This window comes from Melanerpes formicivorus, unplaced genomic scaffold, assembly GCF_026170545.1.
Source record: "Melanerpes formicivorus ecotype bairdi unplaced genomic scaffold, bMelFor1.0.p_v2 SCAF_10, whole genome shotgun sequence".
Taxonomy (NCBI): Eukaryota; Metazoa; Chordata; class Aves; order Piciformes; family Picidae; genus Melanerpes; species Melanerpes formicivorus.
Window position 1 is genome coordinate 11,188,415 of NW_027142362.1, and position 10,792 is coordinate 11,199,206.

At 61.9% G+C, this 10,792-nt stretch overlaps 1 protein-coding gene across 1 annotated transcript; it reads right to left on the reverse strand.

Moving 5' to 3' along the window:
- Positions 1-573: 573 nt before the first annotated feature.
- Positions 574-10,437, reverse strand: CKMT1A (creatine kinase, mitochondrial 1A). The gene is made up of 9 exons (XM_068143656.1): positions 10,201-10,437; positions 4,774-4,972; positions 3,761-3,856; positions 3,431-3,652; positions 2,816-2,901; positions 1,772-1,895; positions 1,455-1,589; positions 1,020-1,145; positions 574-823 (listed from the first exon to the last, which is right to left on the reverse strand). Exons 1-9 carry the CDS (start codon positions 10,347-10,349, stop codon positions 707-709), a joined length of 1,254 nt encoding a protein of 417 aa, XP_067999757.1. The 5' UTR covers positions 10,350-10,437; the 3' UTR covers positions 574-706.
- Positions 10,438-10,792: the final 355 nt, after the last annotated feature.

A 10,792-nucleotide genomic window follows, 5' to 3' on the forward strand; every position in this document is an offset into this window, starting at 1 on the left:
CAGAGGATGCCTAGGATGGCCAGAGTGGGTGCAGCAGAGTGGCTTCTGTCCCCACTCAATACCCAGTGTGCCTTCTGCCCATGGCTCCCCTGCCTGGTCACCCCTTGTCTCAGCTCTGCACCCACAGACTCAGCACAGGCTCCCTGATGCTGGGAGGAACGCCTCCATGACATGCCCCTGGGGCTGGCACCTCAGCTCTGACAGTGCTGCCTCCTCATGCAGAGGCAGAGTGAGGCCACATGTCTGGATTTACCTTGGCTCTCCCCTGCCTGCCCCACTAATTTCTGTGAGCAATAAACTGGTGATGAGCACAAAGAGTGAGCTCTGCTCCCTGCCTGGCCTTGGTTGTCCCAGCCACTGCTGGCACCCTGCAGCAAGATGCCTCCCAGCCCCAGCTCCCCTTGCAGCCCCTCTGACCAAGGCAGCCCCAACAGCCCCCCTGGCTCCTTCTTTAGGGCAGCAGTGACTCAGGGCAATCCTGGGGATCACTGCTCAGGGCAGGGGCAGGAAAGCCTGGTGGGTGCCTCTGCAGGGGTACAGGCTGCTGGGGTAAGGAGGAGACAGAACCAGGGCTAAAGCAGCGCACGTTTATGGGGTCTGGCCTGGCGCGTTGCGGGTAACGGGATGCAGCGACATGCTGGGCACAGAGATCACGTAAGCTATGGGGCAGCTGAGTCCTGCAGCGCTGGGGCTACCTTGGTCCAGCTCAGTGCCGGAACTGTGGCACTGCAGAGGGGACGCGGATGTCCTGCCCCTTCTCCAGCCGCCGCTCGCAGTCAATCAGGTAGTTCACACCATCTATCACCAGCTGCACCAGCTCCACCTGCACCACGAGCACACACATCATGACTTGGGGCTGTCCTTGGGAGCCATTCCAGCGAGGTCAGAGAGGCACTGCCAACCTGGCACCCAGTGCCTGTGCCAGCACACAGCCCCAGAGTGGTTTGGGTGCTGTAGGCCTGTCATGTACATGTGCTCCGGAACCTCCCTCCCCAAAAGCAGCTCTGCCTGATGCCTACCTCTGATTTGCCCAGACGGTCCAGGTTGGAGATGTCGAAGACATTGCCAGTAGCTGCAGTGTCCACACCACCCGTTCCACGCTTCTGTAGCCGGAGGTTCTCCAGGATCTTAGGGAAGCGGCTGTCCTGGTGTCCAGAGAAGGTGTCAGTGCTCAGTGGGATCATCAGCAAAGGAGCTGGGGCTTGGAGCACTTCCACCACCCTCAGGGCCCTGTCAGTGGGCTCATGATCCCTGCAGGGAGCCCTATCCCCAGCAGACCCAGGATGACATAAGGCTCTCCAGGTGTGGACACAGGTGAGGGCTGGACTATGTGCTTCTCACGGGCAACCTAGACAAAGTGGAGCCCTGGACTCCCAGCTGGATTCCCTGTGCCCTTGCAACTGGGAGTCCCCATGCCCCTGACCTGGCTCCCCACAAACCAGCCATGGTGATACCTTGCTGAGCAGTGGCAGCTTGATGTGGACGCCTGCTCGCAGCCCCGTGCCCAGGTTGGAGGGGCAGGTCAGGATGTAGCCCAGCCGCTCGTTCCACATGAACTCCCAGCCTCGCTCCTGGATCAGCCGCTCCACCTGCAGCAGAGGCATCAGCAGCCATTCAGCCCCTGGGCATGGAGTGCCCAGCCCTGGGCATGGCAGCCCTGCTCACCACCACTCAGCACTGCCCAGACATGGTTGAAAGCAGAGGACCAACCCCGCAGTGGCCCTGCTTGTGCATCCACAGGGCTGTCACAGCAGGGCTGCTGGGCACTCACCTCCTTCAGGCCCCGGCAGAACCGCTCAAAGACACGCTTCATGTTGCCACCCTTCTCCATGGAGATGACCCGTGTGTGGTCTTCCTCATTGATCCAGATCAGGAAGGTCTTCTCATTGTTGTGCCTAGGGACAGGGCAGTCTTCATCTATGCTGGTGGACAGCAGAGACCTCGTGCCCACCCAGACACCCATGCCAGCCCTAGCCATGTCCCTTCTGTCCCTGTTACCATAGTGCCAGTGCTGCCCTGAAGTCCTGCTGCTCCGCCTGTGCCCATGGTTGGGAGCACAATGCCAGAGCACAGCCTAGCAGCAAGGCAGGCAGCCAGGAGATGTTCTGGAGACAGGCCAGGGTTCTCCACATGCACTGTTAAAGGCAGTGGATGCTGGCACCAGTGCCATGGGTGCAGGCAAGCACTGCTGGGAAGGAGCATCGTGGTGCCAGTGTGGTGGCAACCGTGTCTGGACTGCAGACAGGAGCAGGGCTCCTGCAGCATGCAGGAGTGGGAGGGGGCTATGAGGCATGGGGTGTGCATTGGGGTGCTGGGTTCAGAGGGTGGCTGGGGCTGGTTGAGCCGTGCCAGTGTGACGGAGCACGTGTGCCAGCTGTTATGCTCCAGCTGCATGGGATGCTGGTGGGATGTTGTGTGGTGTCCAGGGATGCTGGGAGGGAGCAGTGAGGTGCAATGGTGGATAAGTTTGGGGGCAGGTAGAGTGAGACAGAGGAGTGCTGGGATTGCTTGGGGAGCAGAAGGCGACGGACAGGGTGTTGGTGGCCTGCAGTGCAAGGTGCTGCAGGGTGGTGAGAGCAGGCAGGATCCATAGCAGGGGATGGCTCTGAAGCTCCACTGCTTTGAAGAATGCTGTGGGCTGTGCATAGATCTGCTGGCTGCAGGCACCCAGAATCAGGCCTTGGAGCCTAAGGTGAGCAGTGCCCAGGGGTGCTGGGGTCTGTGGTGTGATGAGCATGGGGCATGCAGGTGGCAGGGCTGGGGCAGACAGATGAAGCAGCAGTAGCCCCTGCCCCATATTGGGGCAGATCCTCACCAGATCCCTCGGGCGTCGGGCCAGTCCCGGGCCATTCCTGCTGCCGTCAGCAGTGGGGACACCGGCTTGTCAAAGAGGAAGTGATCCTGGAGAGAGGCAGAGTCTGTGGGCTTGCCAGGGCTGCATGGCTGGTGCCAGGGCACCCTGTCCCATGGTCCCAGCCTGCCATGCAGGCGATGCACTGTGGCTGTCCCAGGCAGGGCAAGCTCATGTGCTGTACCCACTTGTGGGCATGGGTCCTGCTCTCCTGGTCAGGGAGGCAGGAGGCTGCTGGGGCACAGCCTACCCTGCACCAGGAGCTGGTGGGGCACCAGTTGCATGCCACAAGCCCACCTTCCCCTGGGCACGGGCAGGGATGTGGGGTGAGAGCCAGAGGAGCCATGAATGGATGGGGCTGTGTTCAGCAAGCTCTATCCCCCCATGGCTTGGGAGGGCTGAGCAGCACCCTGAGCACCCTCTGCAACCCGGGGCAGTCTCTATGGAGAAGCGGGTCCTGGTCCCACAGGGCAGCAGGACTGGGAAAAGAGGACACAGCTTCCCAGAGGGGCAGTGCCAGGGAAGGGGCCCTGCTCTGTGGGCACCCAGGTTGGCTGGCCGGCAGCTGTGCTGACTCACATCAATGAGCTGCTGCTGCTCCTTCTCTGTCATCTCGCTGAGGCGGTAGTAGCGTCCTGCCAGGTCCCCTGTGAGGCCATTCAGTGCATCCACCGTCACCTTTTCCACCTCCCGCCGCTCAGCGCGGGTGCAGGCAGGCGGCAGGCTCAGCCCGCGGATGCTGCGCCCGGTGCGGACGCGGGACGAGAGCACATAGCGCTCATCAAAGTGGCCAAATTTTATCTGCAACAGACAGGAGCTGGTTACGGGGTGGCACCGGTGCTGGCAGAGCACTGTCAACCCAGGCCTGGGAAGGGTCCCGGTGCCCAGCACTGCTGCCCAGCTTCACACCTTGGAGGCATCCAGGTCTGTGACGTGCTTCATGGTGCGGGGGTTGTACCCGTTGTGCCGCTCCTGAATCACAGGGTCGAACAGGTCGGCAAACACCTGGAAGGAAGCAGGACAATGTGCACCACTGCAGACCCAGTGCCCCACGAAGCCACTGACATGCTTGGCATAATCCTGCTGCCAGCATGAGGGATGTCTCAGTAGTGGGGCTGCAAAGGGTGGCTGGAGGTGCTGCAATGCAACAGCAATCCCTGGGGCCAATTCGGCACAGGAAAGAGGGACTCGGGGGAGAGGAGGAAGGGCTTGCAGGACCCTAGAGCAGCTGCAGGGCTCTAGAACAGCTGCTCTGAAGGAGTCCTGTGTCATATACTGGGTTCAGTTTTGAGCCCCTCACTTCAAGGACACTAAGGTACTGGAGCAGGTCTAGAGAAGAGCAACAAAGCAGGTGAAAGGGTCTAGAAAGTCTTGTGAGGAGTGGCTGAGGGACATAGGCTTATTTAGTCTGGAGAAAAAGAGGCTGAGGGGAGACCTTCTGGCTTTCTACAAGTCCCTGAAAGGAAGTTGGAGCCAGGTGAGGTTCAGTCTCTTCTCCCAAGCAATAAGGGACAGGACAAGAGGAAATGGCCTCAAGTTGCCCCAGGGGAGGTTTAGGTTGGACATGTAAAACATTTTCCCTTCACAGTTGTCATGGCCTGGCCCAGGCTGCCCAAGGCATTGTTAAGAGTCCCTATCCATAGTTTGAAAGCTGTGGAGTTGTGGTGCTGAGGGATGTATTTCAGTGGTGATCTGGCAATGCAGGGCTAACAGTTGGAGTCCATGAGCTTAAAGCTCTTTTCCAATCTTACTGATCCCATGGGTCTATGCTGAAGCTGGCCAAGGGGCCTCTCCAGCTGCCCAGGCTGGGCAGAAGGAGGTGGGCAGTAACATTCCAGCCTGCTGGAGGTACTGTAGATACCAGACCGGCTGCTGCAGGCACCCTGGAGCACAGCAGTGCTCCAGCTGCTCAGAGGTCTCACCTCATAGGTCTCTTCATCACCAGCCACTATGCCCACTGTCTTGATGAAAGGGTGGCCAGGGTTGTCGACACCTGTCTGGATGCACTGGTCCAGGGTCCAGCCATTTGGGGTTGCTTTGTCACAGAGCTTGGCATAGAGGGCCGGTGTCAGGTTGCTGGCCATGCAATTGTTGTGCTTCCGCAGGTCGGGATACTCAGCACTGTGGGAGGAGAGACCAAGGAGTGCTTTGGGATCAGGAACCCTGGCACTCACATCCTTGCCCCACAGAGACCCTCAGGGCAGGTGTGGTGAGGGGAGCTCTGGGGAGGGAAGTCAGACTCCTTTGCTTGTATACATCAGCCAAGGCCAGCCAGGAGTGGGAAAGGCAGCTATGGGGATCACACGGCAAGGGCAGAGAGAAACCTGAGCCAAGGAACAGACATTTTCACCGGGGCAAAAGTCCATGGGCAAATATGGACGGGTGCAGAGGGTGCGGCTCTTTATCAAGCACGTACCAGGGCCCCAGCGTTGGGAGAGCTTTCTGGGTAAGTGACTGTGGCCACGTCAGCCCCAGCCCTGCACAGGGGCACAGGCAGTTGGCAGAAGCCTGTGCACTGAACTACCAGGGCAACTGGGCTGTGGAGGAGGGGACTCACTCCCTTTCTTCTCCTAGGGGCTGGCCCCAACACAGCCCAAACAGAGAGTGACTACTCCCACCACCCCTCCTACCCCACACTGGGGTCTGCCTGTGGAGCGAGGGGGAATGCAGGGCACAAGGGCTCTGGCGTGTCTGGCCTCTGGGCCCTGCTGGGCACCCTGACCCCTGTCCCCCCGCTCCTGATGCCGCAGGGCAGGAGACCGGCTGACCCTGATCTGCAGCTGGTGGGAACCACAGCACTCTGGCGCAGTTTATTGTATTAGGGGGATGCTTTTCCCTAATCAGCTTAGCGGGAGGCCAGCCACTGACCTCATTCCCACTTTAGCCAGGCTTTGTGCTTGTTCTGTGCTGAAGGGGGGATTGGCAGGGCAAGACCCCAGCTGCACTGCCTTGGCCAAATCCCTCCTGCTGAAAGGTGGTGCCTCTGCTTCCCTCAGTGGGACAGGACCGACCCTTGTCAGCCCAAAAGACCTGGCTGGTGGCTGAGGGAGTCCCACAGCCCTGGGAACACCTTGTCTGTACTGCCTTCACAATGGCATGGCTTTGGAGGGGAGCTTCATGTGGGAGAAGAGGTGCTGGGGCTAGTGCAGGACAGGTTGGTGGAAGCAGCAGCAAGCAAGTCCTGGCACCCTGCTGGTGCCCAGGTCCTGCTTCTGGGCTGTGTCCCACAGAGGGTGCCTGGCCTGTGCTGCAATGCAGAGCTGCTGCCACCTCCGCCCTGTGTCTGCAGGCCAAGGAATCTGCGTTGGCCCTTCGCCTACTGCTTGGCTACTGCTGGTGGCTTCCTGTGCTGTGGAAGGGAGGTAGGGCTCTCATTGTCTGCTCTGCTTCAGGAAGCACTGGCAGATCCAGTGTGGACCTGGAGACACGTGCTCCAGGCAGGAACTGGTCTCAGGCAGCAGGCGCTGAGGCTGCTGCCCCAGCCCACACACATATCTGTGCTGTGCTGAGATGCTGACTTGTTGAGCCTGCCCCAGCCTCCCACACTGGCTACTGACCCCGGGAGACAGACCTTATGTGAAAAGCATTTACAGAGCAGAATGGGACACTTGGACAAGTTCCTTGTATGCCCCTAGCATGGCTGGTGGTTCCTAGTATATCAGGATCACAGCCTGCTGTACTTTCCACCCTGGTGGCAGAGGACTTGTCCAGAAAGCTAGCAAAGATGGCTGAGGGAAGCAAGCTTTATTCCAGGAAGTAGAAGGTTGCTGTAGGTTTAAACATGCTGTCTGCTATGGGACATCCATACCTTCATTGAAGTGTTAAGGAGTCCAGAACCCTGGGACTCTAACCCTGCCCACAAGGTCTGTGCCTGCTGCAGTGCTGATTTAGCTCCTGGTCTGAAGGCACCCTCCCCAGGACAGCCCTGGATCTCAACCAGTAGATCTGGGGAAACTCTCCTCAGCATTCCTAGCACACCCAAACTAAGCCAGATTGTGCCAGGATCAGGAGGGCAGTGCAGGGATGGATGTGCTGAACGCCCAGTGCTGTGCTCACAGGCAGTGCCCACAGAGCTGCAGGGCAGACTGCCTGTCCCTGCACCCTGAACTGCATCCTGGGGCTGGCATGGGAAGGCTTTCACAATAGGCACCACATTCCTGCCACACTTCCCTGGGTGCCCAGGTGTGTGCCACAAGTATAAAGGTGACACTGCCCTTGGCCTGATTCAGGCTGCCGTGGCCCCTTGGGTTTGGTCCTCAAAGCAGGATTTAACATTCTGACCCTTTCAGCACCACTTTTTTTTCTTGGCTGAGGTCAGGGCACTGAGTGATCAGGTAGGTTCCCCACCGGTAGCAAAGGCTGGAAGTGTCTTCACAAATTGAACATCTGCCTGGAGCATGACTTGGGTGCTTTGCTCACACCTACGCTGTCCCATGCCCTGCCTGACCCCAGAGTGCAGCCGCCTGCAGCACCTGCCTGCTCTGCCCATGTGTCCACCTTACCCGGAACGAGACCTGCCAGGTGCTCAGTGCCTATTATTAGCCTGTCTGCTGTCTGGGCACCTCTCCGGGAGCGGCAGCCCCCTTCACCTCTCCCTGGCTCTTCACGGCTAATCCCGCAGCCTCCAGTGCTCTTCCTGGCGGCACCGTCTGTGCAGGTGTGTGCGTGGCACCCTGCGTGGCAGCGGTGGTAGGTGGTCGGGGGCTGGCACCACTGCAGGCAGGGGAGCATGCGGCTTGCTGACACAAGGGAGGAGGGCGCTTGGGCTTCGCGGGGAGACGCTTTGGCGGGGAGCCCCAGCGTGACCCTCCGAATGTGTGGGACCCGCCTGGAAACGAGGATATCCAAACCTACGTCCTTATGGGAGGGGCGTGGTGCCTGTGCTCCCCCAGCGTGGCTGTTTGCTGTGCGGCAGCGTGGAGTGCTGCCAAAGGCTCCGTCATTTGAAGACTCCCCCTGCGCAGAGTGGGACGATGCCACTCACTCCTGGGGCTCTGTCTGGGCTGGTTGCAAGCGTGCCAGCACTGGCACAAAACCACTCCCAGCCAAACAGACCCCCGGCCCTGGAAGCTTATTTTAGAGCTTCTCAGCCACATTCTCTACCTGGGTTTTGTTTCCTCCTCCAGACCCCCCACAGCCCCGTCCTTCCCACAGATGGTATGTGGCTGCTCCCCCAGCCCCATTTCCCGCCCCAGCCTTCTGCCCTGCTGCAGTTCCCCAGCCTTCCCCAGCTGGCCTTTAAAACACAGTCACCTGGGTCCCTGCCCCTTGCCAGGAGGAAACAGCCCGTATTCTGTGTGTGCAAGGGGACACTTGCGTGTCCTGATTTAGCAGGGACAGGCTAGCTCTCCCAGCAGTGCAGGAGTAGGAGGTGGCAGACTGCCTGCCCTTCTCAGGCCAGTCAGCAGCTCTCATAGCTCAGCGTTTTTCCCCTCACAGGGAAGATCCGGTCTGTGGCTCTGCAGTTATTCAGAAAGCTTGAAATTAGAGCTCTCTGGGGAGGTGAACAAACAGTAAGATCCAGCCTCCATCACTCTTTGAACTTGCTCCATCACTGTCCCCTAGTTTCAGCAGGTCTGAGCTGCTGGCACCAGCTCTGGCAGTTAGCTCTCTGCTCTCAGCCTGCAATGCAGCCCCGCACCGCTCTCACCCACGCTGTTTGGTGCAGGGACCACAGCAGCCGCATGTGCTTGGAGCAGGAACGTGCTGCCTCCTTTCCCTACTCCATTCTTTCGCTGTGTGCAGTCTCTGCCAGCACCAGGATGGGAAGGAAAAACAGCTCCTTGCTTCCCTGACCTGCCCATGAGCTGTGCCAGACCAAGCAGATGGTGCCAGGACCGACTGGTGGCAATCACATCCCTCTCTTGGCCCTGTCCCTGTCCTGCCCAGTTCTTACGGGACACAGGCAGCTCCTGCATCCAGTCCCCCATCTTGTGCCTTGGGCCTCCATACTCCACAGGGCCAGGCAGTGTGGGGTGCCTGGCCCTGCTGGGACCCAGCCAGATCCCTGGCAAAGAGTGGTTCAAAGGGGAGTGACATGAAACCTCCTGGGCTGGAGCTTGAACCTTAGCACGGCTCTGCCATGGCATTTATCTGGCTTAAAGGATCAGGTGCGGGTTGTGTAAACAAGGCCAGCGGCTCTTGCAGAACCAGCATTACCCCAGAAGCACCCCTAAGTCAGGCCATGTCTGTGCATGTGCCTGCCTGGCCCCATTTGGTTCCATGCCCACTGCCCAGGGTCTCAATGGCACACCCCAGGGCTCATATTGGTTCCCCAAATTTGGCTGCAGGCCGGGTCCTGCCTGCTCAGCACCCCAGACACCCCCCCTCCCCCAGCTCTCCCTGGTCCTGCCAGGAAGCCTCTCCTATTCCACAGCACAGACCCTGTCCCGAGGGCAGGCAACCGTCGAGCCCGGTACAGCCAGATGGGGCTGGGCCAGAAGCTGCGGCCAGCTCAGGGCTGCCCCGGAGCCTCTGTCCCCGCTCCGACACCGGCTTTAACAAACCGAGCGCTGGGTGTTTTGCCAGGAGAATAAAATGAAGCTTTCGCACCGTCCTGTTCCCACCAGGACGTTGGCAAGTGTCCCCTGGCTCTCGCGACGGCCGGGCCGAGCCTGGGGAGTGTCCCCACTGCACCGTCTGTCTCGGGGGTGCTGCCCGCACCCTGCGGCCTCGGCCCGTCCTCCCCGAAACTCCGGAAGTCCCCTCAGACCCCAGCCCCGCTGACAAACGCTCGTCCCCCTCCTGCTCCGGCCTGGCAGCGCAGCGGCTTGTCACGGTGTTCTGTGCCCACCCGGTGCCGCCGGCAGCCCCGAGGCTCCCCACCCGGCCCACCGTCGGAGGGACGCTGTCCGCCGGGAAGGCGTCTCGACCGGTCCCTGATCAGCGCGGGTCCGGTGACGAGGCCCCGGGGCATCCTAGCCGGCGGGGAGGGCCCAGCCTAGCCCCGGCGCGGCAATAGGGGCCGCGGGGCCCCCGGGGAGGCCGGGCGGGGCGCGGAGGCCCCACCTCGGTGTCGCCGGTGCCTTGGCCACGGGTACAGCGGCGCCCGTGGCTCCGGTGGCGGCTCGAAAAGGGGAGACTCGAAAAGGGGAGACTCCGTCCGGCACGGCCGAGCCCCCGCCGCCGCCCGTAGCCCCGGTGTCGGCGCGGGCTCGGTTCCTGAGCGTCCCGGTCATCCCCGCCCGAGGACGAGCAGTGTTCGTCCCGCCGATCCCGGCCGTTCCGCAGCCCCGGAACACCCTGACCGGCCGGAGGTCGGGGGCAGCCCCACGCCCACCTCGGTGCAGTTGCCGCAGAGACCGGCCCCCGCCCCCCGCACCTGCGCCCCCATCGCCCGTTCCCGGTACCTGGGCGGGTAGCGTCGCCGCTGCCGGTCGCCCGCGCTGACCGTGTCCCTGGCGAGCAGGAAGCCGGCGGCGAGAGAGCCGGCGCCCACCATGGCCAGGAGGCCGGCGGAGCGGCGGGAAGAGAGGGCTCGGGCGAAGGTGCTAGCCATCGCGGAGCAGCGGAGTGAGTGCGGCGGACGTGAGGGGAATGGGAACGGCAGAGGGGATGGGAACGGTGGCAACGGCAGGGCGCGCGGGGGGCGGGGAGCCGGCCGGGCACGGGGGGGCCGCGAGGCACCGCCACCTGCGGGCCGCCCCGCCCCGCCCGCCGCCCCGCGCCGCCGCCTTCAGCACCGCGCGCCGGACAGCGCCGGGGCAGCGGCTGCGCTCGGGCTGGGCCGGGTCAGGACCGCACAGGACCTGGGACCCTGCCCCGCGCCCCGGGGCGGGCGGTCACGGCGCAGCCGGCGGCGGCGGCAAGGGCGCGGCAGGGACAAAGTTCATGCACACCTGGGGCCAGGAGCGGTGGGGTGAGGTCCCCGGGTGCGGCGGGCGAGTGATGCAGCCCGAGCTGGGTGGCGGGGCCGGTAGCCGATTCTTGGCGGCCTGACAT

What these genes read in the sequence shown, in the direction of transcription:
- CKMT1A (XM_068143656.1), bottom strand. Translation starts at nt 10,349, where the DNA reads ATGGCTAGCACCTTCGCCCGAGCCCTCTCTTCCCGCCGCTCCGCCGGC. An exon ending in GTGATGAAGAGACCTATGAG is followed by an intron (nt 3,857 to 4,773) that starts GTGAGACCTCTG and finishes GCTTCCTTCCAG; the next exon opens with GTGTTTGCCGACCTGTTCGA. An exon ending in CAGACCTGGATGCCTCCAAG is followed by an intron (nt 3,653 to 3,760) that starts GTGTGAAGCTGG and finishes TGTCTGTTGCAG; the next exon opens with ATAAAATTTGGCCACTTTGA.